Source organism: Harpia harpyja, chromosome 22 (genome assembly GCF_026419915.1).
Source record: "Harpia harpyja isolate bHarHar1 chromosome 22, bHarHar1 primary haplotype, whole genome shotgun sequence".
NCBI lineage: Eukaryota > Metazoa > Chordata > Aves > Accipitriformes > Accipitridae > Harpia > Harpia harpyja.
In genome coordinates this window covers 18,416,229-18,441,012 of record NC_068961.1, presented here as the reverse complement: position 1 = coordinate 18,441,012, position 24,784 = coordinate 18,416,229, and the positions used below count along the sequence as shown (strand labels likewise).

The window sequence follows — 24,784 nt, the reverse complement described above, 5'->3', positions numbered from 1 at the left end:
ACAAAACCAATTCCAAATTCATCATTGTTTTAGCTTTCTAGATAATAGAAGGCTTCATAAATACTTCTCCATTAAGAGGACTGATTAGTAATAAATTTGGGAAAAAACATGGCATGGTTTATATACTTTAAAAATCTTCACTGAAAAGTTTTATGACAATGTACTAGGGAACTACTATAAGTTGTCCGTCAACAACTAGCTTCAAAAAAATTCACTTCTACCATTGCAAGTCTAGCCTCCATATGACTCTACTAGAGCGTATTTATGACTTTCATTTTTCACCTAAGAATGATTACCAAGTCAAAAATCACATGCACATTTTGGAACTTTACTATAGCTTTTTTATTTATAGAAGTATCTATCCTTCGCAAGACACTTCATATTCATTTGCATAAATCACTTATTTCTTTATTTCTGATACGTCTTATGTTTACTGTAATATGAATGTGAAATCAAGAACTTGTATTTTTCTTCACAGCTCAGTTAAAATTTACTTAAGATCAAAATCATTAGTCTCATCCTTAGCTGATCATCAATTTAATTGCATAAATATTTAACAAATTAAAACCCCCTCTTTTTTTGCATTTTAACAGAAACATTCTAGATCATAAAAACTTGAAATTAACAGTGATTCATCTTTTCAGACTGTAAACACTACTGCATATAAAACACAAGGGACCAATAGTAAAAGCTACGCCATACTCTATGCACCTCTTTTACCGCATTACCTTTGCCATTATTAGATGAACACATTGTGTTAAATGGGTACCACAAGGAAGATTAATAGATTAAGAAACAACAGTGATGAAGGCTGAAAGCCAAGAGCACAATCAACATTCCTGTGGATATAGGAAACCTAACAACTTTCCATAGCTTTTTTTCATTATTAATTTTCTGGTATTTTTAATGACTAAGCAGATGGAGAAGCACATAAGGACTGGGAACACACTTCCTAAATAAGAGGATTTTGTCTCCAGCCAAAGGTATATGCAAAGCTTTTGCACTGCTGGTAAATCTGACAGAAAACCGAAACTACTGATGAAATACTTATTCCAAAACATAATCCATTGTCAGCAAAAGCTTTTAGCTATGATTAGTGTTATTTAAAAGTTACCTAGAATTGGTTTCCTGCCCCAAAAGTACACATTGCTTGCTGTCTCTTCTGGACATACTTCTGGATATGCCAAATCTGGCGGACTCCTTTCATAGGAAAGCTTGTCAGAAGCGTAAGAAAAATTGCTAGAAAAATATTTGCAGTTAGAATTCAACTTCAAAGACTTCTGGCAAAAAATACAAAGGGAAACCAAGAAAAAAAATGTATGAAAATGAGAAGTAAACCCCTCTGAAGTTTTATACTGACTGCCAGCATTAGTCAAAGACTAACATACAGCAGATCTTTAAATTTTAACTGCAGTTTCAATTTTACAATTAAAGATTTTCAGTAATTACAGTACAAATCAGAAATCAGAAATGGAAGACTAAGTTGAATTTTTAAAAAGGATCCTATTTCCTATGTGTAGGAACTTCTGAACACTGAACTGTGGCAGAAAAAAAAATGCATTCATCACACTCAGAAATGCGGGTACTATGAAGATTGTATTGCAAATTAATACAAAATATAGCAGAAAGAATAAAATATAATAATTTTACATTAGGGATTACTATTGCCAGGCATTTTAAGAAATGGAGTTTTTCACATTTGCAGAGATATTACAACCCAAAGTTACAAAAGAAATTCATAGAAAGCAGGATAAAATACTAAATGTTACATAAATACAGGAAAAGATCAAACAACCCTAAGACATTTTGAAATAAAAACAACAAAATTTCTCATTCAACACATCTAGTTATGTTAAATCAAAATCTGGTTTTAATCATTACAGTTGTAATTATCTCAAAAGATAATTTGGTAAGATACCTGTCTGATACTTATCAACCATAAAATAAATAAATGAATTTGTAAAACTCTCTGAAGAGTCAAAGGTAACTAAGATTCATACCTGTAAGGAAAGGTTGGTATTTCTGATCTGCTTACTCAAGGGATCCAATTCCTTAGATTGCATGAGTCATTCAGAACAGCAACATTATTTCCCTTCTTTAATAAGTATTGAAGAAAGCCATTTAGCACATTATGCAATTTTTCATTTTCCTTTTTATGAAGGAGGGAATTATCAATGAGATTCCACATGATACAGAGTAACTTATACAGTACTGAGGTCCTGCTTAATTTATTTATATAAAACAGTAAAAAAAAAAAAAAATCCAAATTTCAAGTAACATACACAGTTGGTATAAATGATACAGAACAATAATTAGATTGAAAGATAGCGCTACTGACTTGTGCTTAGACTCGAGGTAAGAGAGGTACTCCTTGACAATCCCAAATTCAACAGAATTGAATTGAGGTTTATACAGAGGAAAGCATGATCTGGATTTGTAGTCCTATGCAGTTCTTGGATCATTTGGTGAAGAGTAAACAATTCAAACATCTTCTTATTGCTTCTGCAAAAGATTTTACATAAAATTGTCAATTTAAAATTGAAAGGTTTCATCTAAACACTAAAGATTCTACAGAACATGATTTTTTTAATGAAGAAAAATGTGTATTATACTGGGAGTTTCATATAATTCTTCTACGTTGCATATAATGTCTCTAAGCAGAAGGTTATCAACGCATGGTGAGAAAAATCTTGGAAAAAATCACCAAAAATGATCATTTCACTTGAGTAAGTGGTATTTACATGCAGTATAATGAAAGCTCAAGGAAAGGCTTTAACAGGGTTTCACTCATGTGAAATAAGATTCCAGAAAGAATAAATAAAAAATTTTAAATAATTAGGATTTCTGAGTAAATTTTACTTTTAGTATATTTTCAATTTATGTTAGATTACTTTACAGGAAAACATTTTTTTTCCCCTAGAGTTCAATTTTGTTCCTAATAAATTCAAATGAAAACCTGAGTTTTGTCAACAGCTTTAAGTCTAATGTAAAAAATAGCTCAGTTTAGATACCTGCTTTTATAAATGAAACAATCCCATTAAGTAGTGCACCAATGGAGCTCAGCAGCACATTACTACTGATATGATGAAGACCTTTTTTACAATAAACTAATAACCAGTAAGCAATGGGAACACATTTTATAAAGATTAACATTCCCCAAAGGGCTTAAATGGCTCAAGACTTTAAATTTTGTCTTCGAAGGAAACAAAAACTGGTGAAACTTGAACGCAAGTCACAGATGAGGCTAAATTTTCAAAGGAGATTACCACCAGGTACACGAATAAAACTGAAGGCTGAGGGAAAGAAAAGAAGGGTTCTCTTCTAAGCATTCTTGTCATCTGCACACATAAGGAGTATTCCCTCTTTAGGCTAGGTTGTTGGGTTTTTTTAGTTTGTACTCCGTAAATTGAACTAGACTTATACTCGAATTGAGAGTCTTGTCTTACACATCTGTGCCACAAACAGTTTCAATTTAACTGCTAACAGAGAAAGTCCAGCATTGTCTATGGTGGAGCAAATAAACAGCAAAACAGATGAGTTTTTGAAAAAGGAAAAGGATAAAGGTCCTCAAGTTTGCTGATCTAATACTAACTAACAGAATAATGGCAATAAAGCATTACTTTATTCTGGAGAGTTTTTGCAGTATAACACAGAGCTTTTCCAAAATCTGAACATCTAGCTTAGAACTTCGAAGCAATATAGAACAAGCACGGAAGAAGGATTCGTTACTGCAGGCTTCCAGGAAAGGCTGTAAGGAATCTGTAAAAGAAAACAATTAAAAAACTGTATCACAGAACTCGGTGCAGGAAAAAGTAAAACAGCTATTGATACCTTTAGAGGGCTTTAAATGCCTCATGTTGTGCAACTACTAGAACAATGAAATAATTCAGTTTACGCTGAGCATGTGATGCGAAACTCAGGTAAAACTAGGAACTGAAAAAATGCAAGTTTGTAAGAGCTCTGACATTACCGAGCCTTGTATTAAAACAAGGCCTATTCCCTTGAGAACAAAGGAAAACAGGAAACAGAACGATTTTAAACTCAAATAAAAATTCTTATCTTGAACATGTTTATTCAATGCTCGTTTATCATGGTTCTTTCCTTTTGATCATGTGAGGGGAACATTAAGCTGTGCAAAGAGACTCACAAGGAAATATTTCAAGCTGCTGCAAATCACATGGACAGGGACAGTACATGTAGAAGCTAATGTGATACCTGACAGCCTTTCATTATCAAAATACTGTCACTGTACTCTTTCAAGACAGGCAACATAATAATTCAAAGGTAAAAGTAAGAGCTGGATAAGAACACTTAAATACCAACAAAACTCCCTTAAAATAGTGGATGAGTTTTTAAGTCCCATTATATAACATTTCCTTCTACCCTGTTCCCCAAAATCTAATCACTTCAGAAAAAGGTTAAATCTTTTCCCTTGTTATCTCATTCTTGGTTCTAATATTACAGATTAATTTATAGCAAAAACATAAAGAAAATAAGTAACAATGATTTGTTTTTGTTAAAATGAATAGTCTTTCATATAGCATAGGGCATTTGCATTAGAAGAATACAGATGTGAAGGGAATGTTTTAACGTTTACATAATGTTAAAAATACCTAGTTTTTCATACTTAATAAGAAACTGCAATATGCAAATTACAGCATAAACCAATAAACAGACATTAAAAAAATTCTTTGCACATACGCTTAATACTGTAATTTATAAATAGGATGTCAAGATGCTTTTATCAGTACAAAGAGGACTGGATGTATCTTTTGGTCAAAATTTTCCCTTTCCTTGTCCAAGGACATACAACTTATTAAATATAACAAGTAGCCTTGGAGGGAATTCAAGGTTTTAATTTATTTCAGGAGGCTTACTGATACAAAATCAGAAGAAATGCTACAGAAAACTTTTTGGAATAGGGCTTAAAAAAAAAATATATCAACTTGGCAATTAAAATCAGCCTGAGAGCATAAACAACTAATTTTCTCAGAGGTGGGCATTTATGCTGAATATTCAACAAGGACCCAGTAATTTCTAGACCTTACTGTTAGGAAGAAGATCTTTCAAAACCTGTATTTTTTGCAAAACAATGGCATGTCATTTGGCTACACCAACAAATGACCCAGTGCCGCCCCCGCAATGCTGAGTACATCTTATCACGCATTGTACTATACAGTGAAGTCAGTAAGATTTGTGGGCCTTTGCCGGTTTACACTGTCAGGTGAAGAGACCAAGCAACATCAAATGCCTTTAGCACAGACCAGAGAAGCTATGGCTACATGTAATCTTTCCTCCCTTTTCAGTGGAGGTGCTTTTTGGCAGAACTGACTTAAAATGCTGGATTCAGCAGGCAGAATCCACAAAATACATAATGGAATGTGTGGATGGAAACTATACAGATGCAGAATAATAGACTTTGGTAGCAAGGGGCCAACCTTACAGCAATAAAAAGCAAGATGACAACTGATGTACTATGAAGTTTGGAAAAGGCAGGCAGATGTTTTGTGGTTTGCACAGCTGAAGTGTCCTCTGTTCTTTACCCAAAGCAACACAAAACAATAATTATTCTGAGAGACATACATTATCAAGGCAATAAATGGTTATAAATTAATTTATTTTTCTGTTTACTTCTACTTCCATGTTTCTTGCATTCTTTCTACCATGTTCAATCCACCTATGGTTTTATGCATACTGTCTTTTCACTTTTAGTACTCTTTCCAGTTACAATTTGTCATCTAAAAGTTGTAACAGTAATAAATATAAAACCAGAATGAAAAGTAGAGTAGAAATGTAAGCAGTAATCAGTAAAAAACATACTGAAAAAATGGTAAGTACATATTTTTTTAATTCCCTCTCAGTAAAGATACTATTTCTCACTTTATTTTAGCTTACAGTCTTCAACTAAGGATAGAATGCTATAACTGAAGTGGTATTAAGTACCACTGGCAGCTTCTAAGACAAGAAAAACATCATGGATACTGGAATAATGAACTACAACTGCATTTCTATAAACCTGCAGATACCACAATACATTAAAAGCAAATGAATTGAAGATTGGAAGTTACAGGAGCATTCCTAAAAGGAACAAAGAAAAGGGCACAGCTTCCTTAAGATGAAAAATAAGGTTCACGCTGAAGAAATATATTTTATACATGAGCATAAATACTTCTATAAATAAAACAGATAAATACAAAGAAACCATTTGCCACATATGTTTGAACTGACCTGAAAATGCCTCTTTATCAAATATCACAAGGGACAAGTAGAATGCTGATTTCACACACACACAAAAAAGGGGGAGGGGGCAGGGAATGTATTCTCTAAGGAAAATTTAACTTGGGAATGGGGGATTATTCTAATGTACAACTCAATAGGTAACAGAGCTGAACAAATTTGTCAGGAATCCAACAACAGAAGTCACTGCATTCTGCCCTTGGCGTGTACAAACACAGTCCCCAGGATATAGTTACTCAGGGCATATTACTTTTAATATTTAATATTTCTCTACTTTCACTGCAGAAGGTATTATTTTTCAGAAATTGTGACATCAAAAACTCTGGGCTATCTGTCAATTACTGCAAGCAGAAACTCCTTTGATGGGTTCACTGTATGTGCTAAATTTAGTGATACATGACTGACATACACTCAAGATTCAGTGCTCTTTATTGAGCCACTGCTCTCTGTGACAGAACTTTGAAGTTATTAAGTACATACAGCAGTGTCTTAAATTTGGAAAAATAATTAACCCAGAATTCATTTCTAATATGATGGTATCATGCCCTAGTGAGCCTTACTTGTTAAAATCCATGAGAAGAGGCGACAAAACTACAAACAGAAAGAGCAAATAAGCAAAGCCCAATGAACACAATCCTACCATCTTAAGAGTACTTCATATCAAAATACTTCTATCACTTAAGAGTGTTTGAAGTAAAAATTTCTATACAGATAGCAATAAGAGATAACCTTCTCTAAAGCAAGAAAAATCTAGGATTACAAATTATGTTATCATAACTTTATAGAAATTCTATAGAACTACAACTTTACAAAAATTCTTCTACAATTTCTTCCTACAAATGACTGCCTATTCCCAAGAAACAAACGGTCCTATCGATCTGCGCTGCACCACTGATGAAGTCTGTTTTAATGACAAAAACTTGAAACAGTATCTCTTACTTACCAAAGATGTTTATCAGAAAGGTAAGAGAAAAGCATAAATAAATGTGTGAGAACACTGACATTCAAGAAGTAAATTGAGAAGAAAGGTTTTTCTTCTGTCTGTTGCCTGTTAAAACAACAAATGGCTTTAGAAACTTCTCATTTAACATGACTTCTGACTCAGTGGGGCTCTGATTCATGAGAGATCTGAAGGTAATAAGACTGCTGGGATGAAGAGGGCGGACCTACAATTTATTCCTATAAATATCCTTAAATAGCCATAAAATGCTTTACATTCCTTTTCTGCAAGGATTAACAAATACCATATTCAGCTGACCTGGACATTTCTTTGCTACCTTGCTCTTACTGGTTCCTTAAAAATATTTCATTTAAAAAAAAAAAAATATATATATATACAAACACATAAATATGTATGCTGTAAGAATGTTTTGACTGTGAAGTTTACAAACCAACATGAAAGATAGGCATTACTTTGAAGACAGAAGGATTTTTACTATAAAACAGAAAAGCCAAAGTGGAAATAATTTCTAAAAGTTCGCAAAGTTCAATTATGTGAAAGTAAACTGATAAAGGCACACGTTTAAATGGACTTTCTGTACACTGCTTATATATTCACTTCAGAGAAGCTTTTGCAGAATACATTCTAAGTAATCAGAAAATGTACAAAACAAGCACATAATTTAAATGCATGTCTAGCTGATGAACTAAAAGAATATAAGCTTCACATTTTTAAATATTTTGGCGGTTTAGATCTGCACAGATTTTGTTTTTATTAACTATTTTAGAAAAACTAAATTGGAATCCATCCTGACAGGACTTTGGCACAATTTAAAATAATCTGCAAAAGCCTCCACTGGTACCCTTAAAAAATTGCAGCACGTTGTAGTTGCATTAGCTTAACTTGATTGGTAGACTGCAATGAACAATGAGCAATTTATCACTGTTGACAGAATTCATCTGAAATTTACCCTCAAAGTAATCAGTCACTCACAGTATAAAATCTCACCAGCTATAGTTATCCAGAAAATTCTGTTTTATACCTAAAGCTATGCCACCTCAGAAAATGAAGACTGTCAGGAATGTCAACTTCAAGTTCATGTTTTAACAAATTAACGATTACAGTTTTGCCTCATTTGTAATTGCACGAGGATCTGCCAGGAGAATGAAGAACATGTGACAGCGATGCAAGTGAGTGGCACAGCACTGTCTAGTAGCGTGGAAAAGTTAACTAACACAAAAGTTAACGATGCACCACAGCAGAAACACTTAAAAGAAAACAGTAATATCACTTACACGTTGCTAATAACCAATTGTCTATAATACAGTCACCTGTAAGATTTGAACCATTTGCTGAATTTAACTTTTTCTCTTGTAATCAGGAGCCAGGACTGTTGCGTGCCAGTGGTTAAAGCACAGTGGAGGTAGGGTGAGGTTCCAGTCAGCATAAGGCACCACAAGTGTAGATGCCCACATGGGTGACGCCAAGTTAAGAGAGCCCAAGTGGCAATTTCAGCTGGTCACCCAATATGTGCTGGCCTCAGTATGATCTGAATTGCTCTTCAGTTTCCTAGGATGTGCAAGACATTCATGCAGACATGAGACAGGACGTATGGGGGACCAATGTCTTTCTCAAATGGCAGCTGGAGGTTACACCCACACAAAAAAATTGTAATAGAAAAGGTTAAAAAATTAGCACAAATACTTATGTCACAAGAGATGCTTGGAATGAAAAGAAGCCTACAAGGAAAACAAAAAAGATCAGAAAAGAAAGCTATGCCTTGGAGGTCAGAAACTATCTTTATAATAAAAAGGATAGTATGAAAAGTCAAGTTAAGTCAGACCTCATTAAGAAAAAAAAAGTTCTCCCAGGCATTTAAGGAAAAATAGAACAAAAAAGAGGTAGTGAGGTCATCTGTGGTCAGCACAAGAAAGATGGGATAGAAGCTAATAGTATTTTAGTCTTTTGGGTGCACACTTTGGCTAATATGCTGGTTTTCAGGAGAGCGCTCTATCTTGATAACAGGGACAAAAAAAAGTCCCCCAAACTCGTAATTCCCAAAGAGTCCTTTAGTCAGGGACACCAAAACAGACTTCAGGATTCTGAAAGAAACGTTGCCTCAAATTTATGACAAGAGTTAAACAATTGTTGCTAACAAGTCAGGAAGCAGCACTTTGTGAAGAGAGAACAGCCAATGCAATATACATATGTTGGATTTGGACAAAAAAAGGCAATCTGAACACATGCACCCTTCAGTAAGACTCTAAAGATATTTTCAGGAACTAAAGGAGACAAAAAATGAAATAAAGTGTACTATAGGTTTATCTATAGGTATGTGTATAGGAACTATGGGTATGTTGTGTCAGAGCAGTCAGATAGTTTTGTTTGGTAAATAAATGCTACAGCAGTTATAACTCGGCTAGAGTTCAATACCATTTGAGAAAGCAACATGATATTACATTGGAGAAGATGGAGGTTTGTAGGACTGGAAGGTGTGTAGTGTAAGTAATTGGCTAAAAGCAAAGCAAAACATTTTACCTTGAAAAGTGAACTTTAGTTTTAAATACTGATTTTTGCAATTGTGCTTATTGAGTGTATTAATTAATGACTGTGGCATGAAAACAGGAGTAGTCTAATGAAATTCCATGCTGGAACTGCCCATTTAGAAGGCAACAGGTATAAAATACATGAAAACCAGAATTATCTTACTTGCTACAATAGCAGAAGAGTAAAGACAATACGCTAAGAAATAACAAACATTTTTCCTGGAAAATCACTGATGAGAAGCATCAGAGGATGAAAACTTTTGGTGTGCTGATTGAACTCAGTATGTCTCTGAGCAACCAACATGGTCTAACCATTAAAGACTGATTCTGATGAGGCCTGAGAGAGAAAAACACCATTTTACAAATAACCTAGATAGCATTATGAATTGAAACTATGCACTGTTATGTGTTACTTTGTTCAAGAAACCAGAGAAAGCCTAATGAACTACCAGAATTACTGAAGGAATCACAACTCTCTCTTACAGTGAACACCTAAAGGAGCTTTGCTCCAACACTTTTTCTGTCAGAGCTCGCCTGCCTTGTTTCCCCCCGCTACCCTATCTCCACTCCTGTAATAACCAGCTCAGAACTAAGCACAATGTTTCAAACACAGTGACAAACTCAAATAAGGAAGACTTTACATAAATAAACGTAACCTGGCATGACCTGTAATTCTGTAATGTCAGATTGAAAGTCAGCAGGTAAAAAAAGTCTGAACTCTGACAATGCATAGATATTACTCAAACTGCACAAATTGTACTGTCTACTTCCAAAAAGAGCCTTTCTTTAGGAAATTATTTCAATTATGACATTGGTCTAAATTTGCCTTGAAAGTTACAGAGAAAAGTTGCCTAATAAGTACAGTAGCTCTGCTAGTCAAATACAAAATTAAAAAAATGTGTATTAAACCCCATTTTTTCCCAATTAAATCATACTTTGTTTTAAATTAAACCATTTTACAGAAAGCTATAAAACTGTAAACTGTTTATAAAAAAATGCAAGTTTAGTAAATATGAGCAAACAAGATCCTACTTGAATAAACTTTACTGTCTCAAAGATTTCATAAGTTAAATTGACTTGAAAAGGCATGTGTATATCCAAGTACCGATATAAACAACTCCTTTTTACATCAAATACTTTTAAACAGTTAGCATTCACATCTACCTTCAAAATGGTATGCTGCTTACGAAGTACAGTATTACCCTGAATAAACAGTGAAGCTTTCCTTACAAAGTGGATACTCGGCTCTACTTAAGTTTATATTTAATGGTCCCTTTTATTTCTTACTTTGGAGTGGACAAGACAAGGGTCCAAAATTCAGAATGGCTAAGCATTACGCAACTGTTACTAGAACAAGAAAGAAATGATGACAAGAAACATTTTTTCTTGTTAGAGAGAAGGATACTATTACTTCAGTAGAAATCAAATGACATTATTTCATTTACTGCATTCATTTTTAAAACCTGTAAACATGTATTTCATCAAAATCAAAGTATTCAAACTAAGCTTGCAATTAATTAACAAAAATGTGTGCAAACTTTTGGCGTACCTGCTTGCTTTCAGCAAGTATACAGGTTGGTCCTAACATTATCATAGGCTGCATTTAACAGAGTTAGAGATATTTATCTGTGGTTAAAATATTAAACTAAAACATCTATTAATGCAACATAATTATTCACTGTTTTCAGAAGAATGAACAAAAAAATTACAAAGGTAAGACAGGATAATAGAGGAAGGATTTCCTTTTAAATGTTTTGTATTTCAATGTTTATCCCACATAAGCTGTAAATCACTGCTTTCGCTATAGCTTCAAACAGAGCTCCTCAGGATAATTTCACATCTGCCTTTCACACAGGTGAGGGGGAATCCTACCTTAGTATGGTATTCACAGACTTGACATTTTTACCCTTTCGGTACTGCAGAATAAGCTCATTTGAAAAATTTCAATCCTGCAAAGCTACCAGTAAAGATAATATGCTGAAAAATACAGTTAAATCTTAATCTGTTTAAGCATACAGGCATTTTTTACTCCATACCTTCACTGCTTGTAGTCTTTAAAGTCTCAAAATGCTAAGACTCAAGAAAAAAATATAGGAGCGGGGTTTGGGTTTCTTTGTCAGATTCTGACCATCAACTTTTTAGAAGTACCTGTGTAACACTGTGAATTGTGGAATACCTAGCATTAGTTATGGAAGCATTCCAACTCGAAGGAAGAGAGGGAGTGTCCATATAGGCAGTACACATAAAAAGATTCAGTTTACAAGTAAATAATCACAACTTCTTACTATGGAGAAGATCTTTTTATCTCCACTGGCTTGATTAACTTCCCTATGAGATGAGTAAATCTGGACACAGACTTGGTTATCCATGACCGTAATTATCTTCTTACAAAAAAAATTAGAAGTAAGGTTCAGTGAATGTTCAGTGTAAATACAGCTCACTTTTGCAGTTACTAAAAATCTTAAGTGATGTTAACATGGTTAAGAAATCATACTTAAGCCCTACCAGAATGCACCTTAACTTACAGTAATCATAAGAGAGTAATTTAGAGATTTTTTTTTTCAATATGGACTCATCTCAATTTGTGAATAAGCACACACTAATGCAAAATATTCTCTCTGTAAAACAGAAGTAAGCTTGACGACAAAGTAAAAGTAAGCTTTATTTAAAGCAAAGGCCAGTGCTTTGTAATGTCTAATGTGCAAGTAAGTTTTGATTTCCTTGAATGAACATAAGGTTGGGAAAGGGGAACCTACTAATCTACATGACAGAAGTCAGCTATCACTGCAGGAGGAATTGAAGACATGCTGTCTTTGTGTAAAAGTGCAAGGGTGAAACTGAGGCAGGCAGCTCTCTGCTAATAGCAAATCTCGAAGCATGAATCAGACTACAGTTCAACAATGGTATTTTTGATAGGCCACTATAAACTCACTACATCCCTTCAAACTCTTTTAACTGCTTCACAGGTAAAAAAACCACAGTAAGCTGCGTGAGAAGACAGGAACAACAGTATTCAACAAAATTGCATATGACACGTTTTCAACTAGAGGGTGGTTTAATACTAATGGTGTGATGTTCTTCAACACCCACAGAACAAATTTTCATGCTGAGGTCATGCTACTTATTACTAGATTGTTTCTGGAAAATGTTTCACGTCTGGCATCCAGGAATTCTCCTGAACAGTGTGTTGCAACTACTGTCCTAGAAACAAGATCTGTTGAGAAAAGAAAATTGTAGTCTTAGGGAGAGAACTTTGGGTTATGAAGATGCCCTGGAAGCTACTGGTGTCATACTATAACAACTGGGATGATTAAAAGTAACTATTACTTTAACTATTAAACATTAATTTTAATAGTAATTTAAATGGGAAATGGTAAGAGCTTTGTTAAGCAATAAATACATTATAAGCCATTCACCTAACCTGAAACATATCAGTGTTTAGCAGTTAATACCATTTGCTCCCAAAATTTCAAAGGCAGCCAGAGCGCTGCATTTGTGGAAATCTATCAGCGAGCACATTCAGAGTTTATCAAGAAACTAAATCTACTTTCTGTGACAATACCATCAGAGAAGGTTTTGTTCTTACTTCTATCTTCAGACAGGTTCATAGCTTACAGATGGGACTAAAAACCAAACATCATGTCTTGGTAGCCTGCTTTCCTTAACTAAGGTAAGGAAACCTTCAAAAGCCTTGGTACTGAAATCTTTCATCCCTGTCAAATGAGCAAAAATATATCTCTTCCCCTTTTACTCAATGGGAAGCGAGAAGGATGTCTCTATAGACCACTCATTAGTTTCAAAGACCAAAAGAAGGATCAAGCTGAATTTTATACCACTCATCTGAAGCCCCAGATTCAAGCAAAATAACACCACCATTAAAAAAAGACTGCAGGACTTGGTCCCATGATTCTGCTTTTATCAGTCAATCTTTGCAGCAAAGGAAAGATGGACATTCTCCAGAAAACAAACATGGATTGAAATCCTGGTAATGGATATGGAGAGCGAAATAAAAGATTGAAAACAATAAACCTGAACTGGCACTCATCCCATCTGACCATGAAACAAAACCAGCACTGATGAGATAGCTACAGTGCAAATATAGCTAAACTGCTACTTCCGTGCTGTGTTCACATGTATCAGCTATTGGAAAGCACATTTAAAATAGAAGAATTAACAGGCTGAAATATACCAATTTATGCACCGTTACGGACATTTTTAGACAAAAATATTAGCAAAATGTAGTAAGAGAAAAGGGATAAAATATCTTTGTTGAGTTGATTTTCTACTGTCAGGTTCATAACAAGCTGTTAACTCTCCCAACTGTGGAATTTAGAAGCAATCTATTACTTCCACTGAAGATAGCAGACTAAACCACCTAGACTTCAGTTTAGGCCACTGAGCTCATCCAAAGGAAAAGAATCACTCCAGCACACAAACGACATGAAATAGAACATAAATTATTTAAAATTACATTTTTTATCCTAACAATTACCTACAACTTAATTTCAGCTACTTATTAAGTTTCTGGAGTAGGTTAAATGAAGCAAGTATTTGCTAACAGAAAGCAAACTGTTAGGTAAGGACTCACTCAGCTGCAAAGTTTCTTTCCTCAAATGTAGCAACAGTAAAAGTAGTGAACAGAATCCACAGAATTACTGGAAGATGGGGAAAGAAAAAAAAAAAAAAAAGACTATTACAGCATGAGAGTAAGCTGAAACTGAAGTTCTTGTGACACAAAGAAAACTCTCTGAAACTACTGCATAACACCTCTAGCAGCTCCTCTCACTTAGGCCCTAAGGAGCTGGCCAAAACTAACCTCAACTTTTTTCACCCCTGACATTTAAAAGTCAGTCAGCCTTTGCTCCCACTAGGAATGTTTTTGTATATTAAAAGAACAGTAATCAGTATAACATTTTACCCTCCTCTTTAGGCTTCAACATTTTTGTAAAAGAGGTGAGGCAAACAAGATTGGCATATGTAGATATATTCTGTATCTGTGACATACTGTTACAGTTCCAAAAACATTAATGACTGGGACAAAATGGTGAGATGATTTTTGGCTGGCAGCATACTTCAGAATTATACAATGGCATGAAAACTCACTGATGTCTGGGAAATGGCAGTGCAGCTGGAATACTATCCAAGTTCTGATACCTAAAACATAATGTAGTCTGGTGACATGTATGTGATTTGAGATCCCAATTTGATAAACACGCATAACTTGAATACTTCCAAGAAATAACGTGACTGTATTGCATACTACAAGGTGGGCTCTGGAGTTTTGTATGGTATGATGATGCAACTAAGTTTCAAGAAATGTACACAAATAAGCTTCCTAAGGGTACCAAAATTCTTAATAATTTTTTTCACAGAATTCCTGTTGTGTTAAGACCACTGTGTTTCTATGGCCTAGCTGGACAGGTACACTGCTATTGCCCACTCTTGTACAGAATACATGTCAACTCAGACAAATTTTTCATGAAGCTGTGGACCTCAAGCTTTTTTTTTTTTTTTTTTTTTAATAGTTTTAAATGAGCTTGCAGCTGGTTTAAGAGATCTACTAGACTGGCATCATTCCTGTGGAATATGGTAAGCTTTCACTAATTTGGAATCAAAAAGATTAAAGAGTAAACCCTGATCCTAGTAGTGACCAAAAATGTTCCAACCTGGAATCTGAAGTAATACTAAGAGATAAACCAAAAAGAGCACCTTGAAGGCTGATAACCCAATCTTATGGCTCTAATGAGGAAATTATGAAAAATGGTTTTACCACTAAGAATGCAAATGGATAGACCTGTTGACACAAAGGGGGTCAAAATAAGCTGCTACTCCCCTTTTGTCTTTGGAGTAGGAATGAAATGCCTAATCCCTGATTTCTATGGTTACATTTTCCACTATTCTGTCATCTAAGTACACATTCAGATATCGCTTCCACAGTACCTTGTCATGAAGGCATGGATGGGAAAAGTAATGCAAGAGTGGAAATCCATCACGGAGCTCATTCAGAGTTTATCAAGAAACTATATCTACTTTCTGTGACAATACTATCAGAGAAGGTTATTCACTGAAACTATCTGTAATATTCACTGCTCACACCTTCTTGCTCTCATTAGACCTGGGGATTCCAAGTGAGGTTTCCTGAAAGAAAGTCTGTCACTAGAAGTCATGTAGGGGTCTTTGGTGTAGTAACCTATGCTTTTTCCTTTGTACTTCACACAACCAAGCTGTGCAGTGCAAAAAACTGACATCTGCTTCTTCCTTCAGACTGGAATGCATAAGCTCACTGAAAACACAGAGGAGCTCCAAATTATCAATGAGCAAAGAGTTTCATTAGCCTTTGAACTGAAGGGGTACTGATCTTTAAACAAAGTATTTTTTATGGTTTGAACTCCAACCCTGATAGTTATCTTCATCAGCCACAGTCTTAAGGGCATGGATGTGCCCAAACATCCAAAAACATGTGCGGGCATATTGCATACAAGGTGGCATGATACACAGAGATTTTGCCTATCAGCTGCCTCTCACCATATAGATTTTGCTTCTTCCCACTGCTCTGTGAGAGTCTTTTTTTATTAAAGTTAGCCTTACCTTGACAGAAGCAAATGGTGAGTGTCAACACACATTTAGAGAATGACAGAAAAGGAGATCTTGCCAAACAAATCCTGGTTTACTGTCCTTTTTCTTTTCTTCTTTTTTAACTAGACTTATTTTAAGTGATCCTTGTTGCTTTAATCTTTCCCAAATAATAGCCATGAGATGCTGACTAGTGCAAAGAAAGCCCTAGAAAGAATCATGGCATCTCTGAAGTGCCAAAAAATGATGCTGCAGTTTTATTGCGAAAAAATTCTGTGTTAAACATTATTCCCAGCCTACCAGGCAAAAAAGAGTACAGAACATTTAACACGCTATTTGGCTTTCTGGCCACTGTTTCCAGGAGGAACTGAAGAATCTCAACTTCATGCATTTTTTTCAGGTTTTGAAATGCCCTGAAGCCATCCTCTGGACCACCTTATGATCTAGCAAGCTTTCTCAGACAACTAAATCACTCTAGAATTAATTATTCCTCCACCTCTGCCTGCTGATCATTCTCCTCCTTGCGAAAAAAAGATGTAGCAGAAGGCGGCAACAATCAGAACAGTAGAAGATATTACCTTTCAGTCCTCCACCATCTCCCACTGAAATGGTGGTGTCAGGATTCTCCCAGATTCCTGATGTGAAACTCCTGAACAGGAATGGAGAAGGAGTGCATGAAAGGCTGTGTGCCAGTAAGATGCGCTGCAGTAAGACTATTAATGTTAATTTGCCATTAAGGTCTTGTACATAGATAGAAAACAGATGATACCAATGCATCAACTGTTGCATTTGACATCATGTTTTCAGTAACCGAATGCCTTATCAGCACTGTCAATGTTGTATGAACGTGCAATGGAAACTTGGATCCTGGACCTGTTGTACCAGATATAGTATGAAGCCAAAAGCAATGATACTGATCTAAAATCTGAAAATGAGCGTACCAAAACCAAATCAGTCAATGGGCTTAAGCAGTACTGCAGACTCTCTCGTTATAATTTCTATGAACAGAAATATCCATCTTAGACTAGTAGGTACTTTCTTCATATGCAACTTAAGTAATTTTCCTTAACATATGAGGGAAATCTAGATTTCATTTCTGGAACATGAGGAAGATAATTTCTTACAGGGAAGAGAACCCACATGAGGACCTCAGACAGGCCTGGACTGTACAGAACCATTAGCATTCATTGCTTCCTATAACAAAAGGTACATGCAGTTACAGGGAGGAGTAGTGCAACATAGTAGTTATTTCACATCTGATTCACATCTTTCAGCCTGGACAACTAAAATCTGAATCTGTAAAAATATTTCACAAAAAAATTAAAACTTAAAAAAATATGTTATAGAAAAGAATATCTAGAAAAAAATAAACCACTGGCTTTTTTTCCAACTTAATTTCTAATCACTTCAGCTCTAAAGGTAGTATTTTTGAACAAAAAATATTGGAATACTCCTATAGAGTCAGAAAATTATTGCAGCAAGTTGAAAGAATGCCTAGGATTGCATATCTTACAGGAAAAACAAAAAGTCTAGACTTTGCTTCCTGTTGGTCAGATGCTGTCTTTTTGGGTACTATGATTCCATATTTTAGTATATGGCCAGCTACCTATGACTTCATATTTAAGGCTGCACACCAATACAGCTTTAAATTGAGCATAAATACGTGCTTTAATCTAACACAGAGAGCCCTCTGAATATTCACTGCTGCCTTCTAGTTTGTCTTTTAATGACGTTTTAATAGGAAACTTACAAAGGAATGACAACACGATGTCCCATCAAAAATACTACTTCACATTGTTAACAATTTCTTGCAAAACACTATGTATTGGAAAAGAGCAGAACATGCCTATAACTTGTGTATTGGCACTTCATTCTACCAAAGAGAAAGGCTCTGCATAAGGTTTTATATCCAGTTGCCAAGAAATAAATTCTATGTCAATTCAATTAAATGTTACTCCTCCTTCCCTGATTTCACACATATATACATCTTCTCTGAGAAGCAACAAGGCAAACTGTGAGTGTCTCACAATATATCACCATTATTCTTCAAACTGCAGGCATCTAGTGTATCAGAAAGACTACTGCTAGGTAGCAGAACATGTACCATTATTGGCATTACCCAAAGTAATAGCAGACACCATCCATCTTGCTTAGGTTACTCTTGTGCATACAACTATTTCTTTCCCAATCACTTTACCAATCATAGTTATGACTATTAGGAAGAATACTTTAGTGTAAGACTGTACTAACTACATGGTTAGAAAAAGATTCTGCAAGGAAGAATAAAACTTCAGTTAAATATTTCCGCCACTTATGTCGCTACAAAATGGCTTTTAACTCAATGCTGTTCCATCCCAAGTCAAACACAATTTCAATTTTTACCACTACAATGCATAGTAACAAAATACCTCCAAAATAACAATACACATTTCAAAAATAGCAGCAGCCCCTTCCTGAACTTTTCTGTTCTAAAAGGCAGCGAATGATTTTTATCTTTTTAAAAAAAAACAGTCACAAGGTTTATTCAACATGGCACTGGAATGCCTCACTACCTTCATGTTCATCCAGTCAGTTATCAACTGATTCTTCGCTTGTATCACTTGGAAAAGCACTGTGACAAATGAGATTATTAACCTTTTTATAGGGCCACAGCACCTTAAAACTCAGCAAAACATAACCATCTCTTCTAGAAATGCCATTTCGAATTATTAGAAACTGAAAATTATTGGGGATGAGCTGTTCATTCAAACTAGAAAAAGAATTTAAATAAAGCCTATTTCTTATCTCCACCTGCTGGCAGGTTTTCATGATATGGCTTCCCTGGCACAGCTTGACTTCAGAGAAAAACATTGGCAAGCTACAACACTGGAATAAACTGAAAAGGCATCCCAAAAGAGCAACAAAAAAATTCATATCAATAAGTAAGCAAGCAACCAGGACAAAATATAAAGCATAGGTGCTGAGAGGGAGAAGAAAAGACAAGACAACTCAGAAGGAGCCAGACAATTCAGAAATATGTTTTATGTCCCTAATGAATTTACATGATACAGATGAATGCTAATACTACATTAGATTATTTACACAGAAAAGTCATGCTATTTTTACATTGTACTTATGCTTGCCTCACCTGTTTTCATAATGATTTTATATTTATATTTTTAATAACCCAAATTTACCAGATTCTGTGGTCATCTGAAGTAATCCATCAAGAGCACTGGAAAGCAGACCTCTACTGGATACTTTTAAGTGACTTAATACGACAGGCACGCATTGGTATTCCAAAAATAAGGACTTCCCTTCATCCGTCTTCAAGTCTATGCGAAGTGAATCAAATGCCTGAGCCAGGTAATCCACTGAAAGATATCAGAATACAGGCAATAAAACTTCTGTAATTATAGTTCCATTAAGCAATATGTGAACACCTGTCCTGAGAGTTACTGTTGCAGATATATACTTAAAAGTTAAATGGCTTAAAATATTAAATTTTATTTTTATTTAAAGACATCCTGTGGTTTTATTCCTTAACAATTTGTTGTGAGTGGAGAAAAAGACTAAGTATAACTCATACCTTGAAGAAAAATATACAGCCCTTCTAATATTTTGCTTAAGAGGAAAGAAATTACAAGCTTGCGTAGTTTGATACAATGTTGGTTTCAACATCTTGGAAACCTATGTTAAAGGAGCCAAGGGTTGATTTGTCTGAATAAGAGCAATTACTTTCATGAGAGCAACTACTCCCATTCCTTTCTATAAAAAGCTGTAGTTTAAGTTTCAGTGCATACATTTTATATACTCATCCATTGTGGAGTGCACTAAATTATACGAAGAATGTAGATTAAGTGAACCAATCTAATTTTCTTAATTTCTTGATGTTAAATCTTTCTCAGTATCTTGGAATAGCATTGATCATCTGAAGTGCAGAAAATTAAGTACAAGGAAACAATTTATCCTGTAGCAAAAGTTTAACTGCGGTGCCATCTGCTGGATACTGACATTTTGAAGGAAATGGGATATATGTTCAAACCAATGTGCTACTTTATCACTAGGTCATTAGTGCCATGTGGTCGGAGTGATAAAAATTCATACACAGTGATATTTGACATATGTTAACAACAGATCATATTTTCCATGTTATAGAAGCCAGCAGTAAAAAGCAACCATGAGAAACTGAACTGATTCATTCTAATCAAGAGCGCTCATCTGCTTAGAGTAAGTCTCTGCAATAATTTCTTTGTATTGCAACTCTTTTTGCATCATTTTTATCAAACATTTCTAGAAATGTAAGTCTCAATTATCACGCTTCACCAAAATATCTTGACTGAAATAGTTCCCTCCAACAGCTGAAATACTGTGTTTGCTCATTTATGATGTCAGGGTGGTCTTCCACCATGTTTAAATCCTGTGTTTACTGTAAATACAATATAAATACGGCACAGGTCAGTTAAGCATAAAGACATACTAATCTCCTTAACCATCTAATCCAGAATGATGAATTCCATGAACAAGAACATTGTTCATTATCTATGGATTTAAAATCTTTGGCATCCCTGTTTAGTGTCAATCAGGGTACCAGAGATTGCAGCAATTTTGTGATGTGGATCTCTGCTGTTTAAGAAATGGCCCAAAATTCATAACATATTTCATGCAACGGCTGAAAAAAATCAGATGGCAAAGAAGGCATCTGATTCTGACATTCTGGCATGGTTTTTCAGGATTACCTTGAAAATTAACATCTCTGTAACCTGTCTCCATCTCTGTGTTACTAGCAGAAGGGATGCGTTTTTACTAGTAAAGACATTGTAAAATACAAACCATTCTGAGAACAAAAGATAGCAAAAATGGAATCATGGAATAATTTAGGTCGGAATCTAGTCGAACCCTCCTGCCCAAAGCAGGACGATCTCTGAAGTTAGGTTACATTGCTCAGTTGTAACCCCACTGAACTATTACTTGCTATCAAAATGATCTGTGTTTTTAAAATGTCTTTGAAAAGGGAAAAATAAGTCGTTATCACAAAGAGTTGAAAAAGGATTATAGATATGTTCATTCTTATGCTATCCTTGTAAAACTTATTCTTGCAGAAAATCCCAGTTATGCAGCACCACAGTACACAAGTTGCTGCAGGTAGCACCTGCTCCTAATGGTATATAATTTGTGTTTTCTGCCTGACTGCCATAAAAAGGATCTGCAACACCTCTTGTTCCCTATTTCTCTTGAAGAGAGAAAAGGCTTCATAACTGAAGGCAGCAGTTAACAAATCAGCTGAGAGAACAGTTACTCTACTCGAGAGAGATATTTTCCACAGTTTTTTCTCACTCTGTCCAGACACAATCTGATTCTTGTTAACTTGTAGTGTCTACTTTGAAACTTTTACCTTCTCCCTCTCCCATGAGGCAGGGAAGACCCAGTTTCCTCTATTTCTTAGCCAACACAAAATTATATAGGTTTTAAGTAGAGAATTCTACTTTACACTACTATTATACATATCTGCTAGTATGAAAAGTGGGAGGATCCCAGGAACAAAGCGGAAATAGAAAATAATCACAGTGAAAGGAAAGAGTCACTCACTCTCTGATGCCCCCCTACACAACGCCCCTGATTCTTTTTGGTTAACAAAAGGCAGAAGCGTGAGCTGAAAATTATGTAGCTGTTTTAGATACAATAATCCCCTAACAGGTATTGAAGGCTGCCTGGACTATATTATTTAAGCGGATATTTGAATTTTTTTCTCCCCCCCCCCCCAAGAAATAAATACCCCCCAAAATCAAGTCTTTATATAGTCAGAAGCTCAACTTGATAATATGTGGCAATTATATTGCATTTAGGATTCAGAGGGGACCTATCAACTCTGCTGCTTTTATGCTGATGGAGTCTTTTTGCATAGGTGAACAAAACTGCTTCCTAACAATCATTGAAGCCATTATTGAATTAAAACAATTAAGTCAGAAGAGAAAGCTAATAATAGAAGTCAAAATAAGACATTCTTTTGGATTACTCATCAAATCTGCAGATTTACGAATTAAGAACCTTCAAGCATAATTCAGATTACATACTACTGTTGAAGTGTTCAAAGAAGTCATATATAAATTAGAAATAGGTAAGAATTTGTTTAAATGACCAAAGTTAATCTGTAAGTTAATTTTAAATATCTTTATAAATCACATTGAATGAAGGTTTTTCTTCTCTGGGTTCTGACAGAAAAGTGTACACCAATCTCTATGTCAAAAGGATAAGGAAGTAAAGCATTAAAAATCTGAGTTTGTGCCTCTTCTCATAGTGTGCTCAACACTCAGAGCTCACAGGAAACAGTCCATTTTTGTCATCACTTTAAAGAAAATGTCTTTTAAGTCTTTTAAGATCATATCAGTTTTCAAAGAAGGCTCTACTGAGAAGATTTGCCACAGCATCTTGAAAACTGCACAAGTGGAGTAACCTCTCATGATCTGAAGCTGAAGTCACTATTTTCACAACTGTGTAATCTCCTGTTATGACCTTCTTTTCTTTTGCCTTGTTAACAAAGCACATTACTATACTACATCAACATAGGAATTCTGAAGATTTTGGCTAAAGAGGCCACTTTTCATGCTAGACAGGTGGCTTTGAAGTCTAAAACATTTTTACACAGACAGAACATGTTGCCTTTGTAAATGAATCTATTTAACAGTGAAATCCAAATGGACAATCATATCAAGAACTGACAATTTCATAAAGTAGCATTTTTCAATGTTGATAATGTTTTATGGATAGCCATTTGCAGTGCCAGACTTGGTAGGAGAAGAGGGGAGCGGCAGACAGGTAAGGGCTGGAGTATGAACTGTATACTAAACTTAGACCAATGGACAAAGCAATTTCAGGACATATATTGTATCACAATTCAATCTAACAATTATAATCCATTACTGTCCTGGTTTTGGCTGGGATAGAGTTAATTTTCTTCCTAGTAGCTGGTACAGTGCTGTGGTTTGGATTTAGTATGAGAATAACGTTGATAACTGATGTTTTAGTTGTTGCTTATCCCAAGTCAAGGATTTTTCAGTTTCCCATGATCTGCCAGTGAGGAGGTGCACAAGAAGCTGTGAGGGGGCATAGCCAGGACAGCTGACACAAACTAGCCAAAGGGATATTCCATACCACAGGACATCATGCTCAGTATATAAACTAGGTGGAGTTGGCCAGGAGGGGCTGATTGCTGCTTGGGGACTGGCTGGGCATTGGTCACCAGGTGGTGAGCAACTGCATTGTGCACCACTTCTCTTTCTTGGGTTTTATTTTTCTCTTTTTGTTATCTTATTTTTCATTACTATTATTATTATAATATTTTATTTCAATTATTAAACTGTTCTTATCCCAACCCACAAGTTTTACTTTTCTTTTTTTCCTATTCTCCTCCTCATCCCACTAAGGAGGGGCAGGGAGGAGTGAGCGAGCAGCTGCATGGTGCTTAGTTGCCAGCTAGGGTTAAACCACGACAACTACACAAGTGGCTTTCTTTATGTGACTACAGATACATCAGAAATACCTATGAACATCAGATTTACCTATAAAGATAAATGCAGTAAAGTTGTAACTATGTCAGAAAAGAAACATTTGGCACTGCAGCTGATCAGACTTTCAAGGGATAGGTAAACAACCTACTAGCTTAAACAGGACAGTGAAATACTAGAACTGTGCAAAATCTGCTACTTAATTCAGTTTCCAAAGAGTGTCCCGGTTTTGGCTGGGATAGAGATAATTTTCTTTCTAGTAGCTGGTATAGTGCTATGCTTTGGGTTCAGTATGAGAAGAATGTTGATAACACACTGATGTTTTCAGTTGCTGTTAAGTAGTGTTTAGACCAAGTCAAGGATTGTTCAGCTTCTCCTGCCCAGCCAGCAAGAAGGCTGGAGGGGCACAAGAAGTTGGGAGGGGACACAGCCAGGACAGCGGACCCGAACTGGCCAAAGGAGTTTTCCATACCATGTGACATCGTGCCCAGTATATAAACAGGGGGGAGTTGGCCTGGGGGGATTGCTGCTCAGGAACTAACTGGGCATTGGTCAGCAAGTGGTGAGCAATTGCATTGTGCATCACTTGTTTTGTATATTCCAATTCTTTTATTCTTGTAATTTTTTAATTGTATTATTATCATTATTATTTTCTTCCTTTTCGTTCTATTAAACTGTTCTCATGTCAACCCACAAGTTTTACTTTTTTGCCCAATCCTCTCCCCCATCCCACTGTATGGGGGGTGAGTGAGCAGCTGCGTGGTGCTTAGTTGCTGGCTGGGGTTAAACCACAATAAAGAGCAACTAGCTGCGCCATTCTATGCAGTAAAGATCTTGGCAATCCAATGACTGCTGTAGTGATAGTTTGACAGAATTACCAACATCTCTTTTCCCCTTCTTCAGAAATGTTGACTTGTCTGACAAGAAGTCATCATATTAAAAGGAACACATAAATTCCAACATGAAATGAGTAATAGCAGGATTCATACTTGCTTCCAGTGTAT

General features: G+C 35.4%; 1 protein-coding gene across 1 annotated transcript in view; it reads right to left on the bottom strand.

The window, feature by feature from the left end:
• Positions 1 to 1,577: 1,577 nt before the first annotated feature.
• CCDC138 (coiled-coil domain containing 138) overlaps positions 1,578 to 24,784 on the bottom strand; it is a 40,759-nt gene continuing 17,552 nt past the window's right edge. Inside the window, exons 13-16 of the mRNA XM_052774039.1 lie at positions 19,473 to 19,649; positions 3,621 to 3,759; positions 2,339 to 2,502; positions 1,578 to 2,095 (exon numbers count right to left, since the gene is read on the bottom strand). Of these exons, the coding sequence (XP_052629999.1) occupies positions 2,085 to 2,095; positions 2,339 to 2,502; positions 3,621 to 3,759; positions 19,473 to 19,649 (491 nt within the window). The 3' untranslated portion in view covers positions 1,578 to 2,084. The remainder of the gene's footprint in view (positions 2,096 to 2,338; positions 2,503 to 3,620; positions 3,760 to 19,472; positions 19,650 to 24,784) is intronic.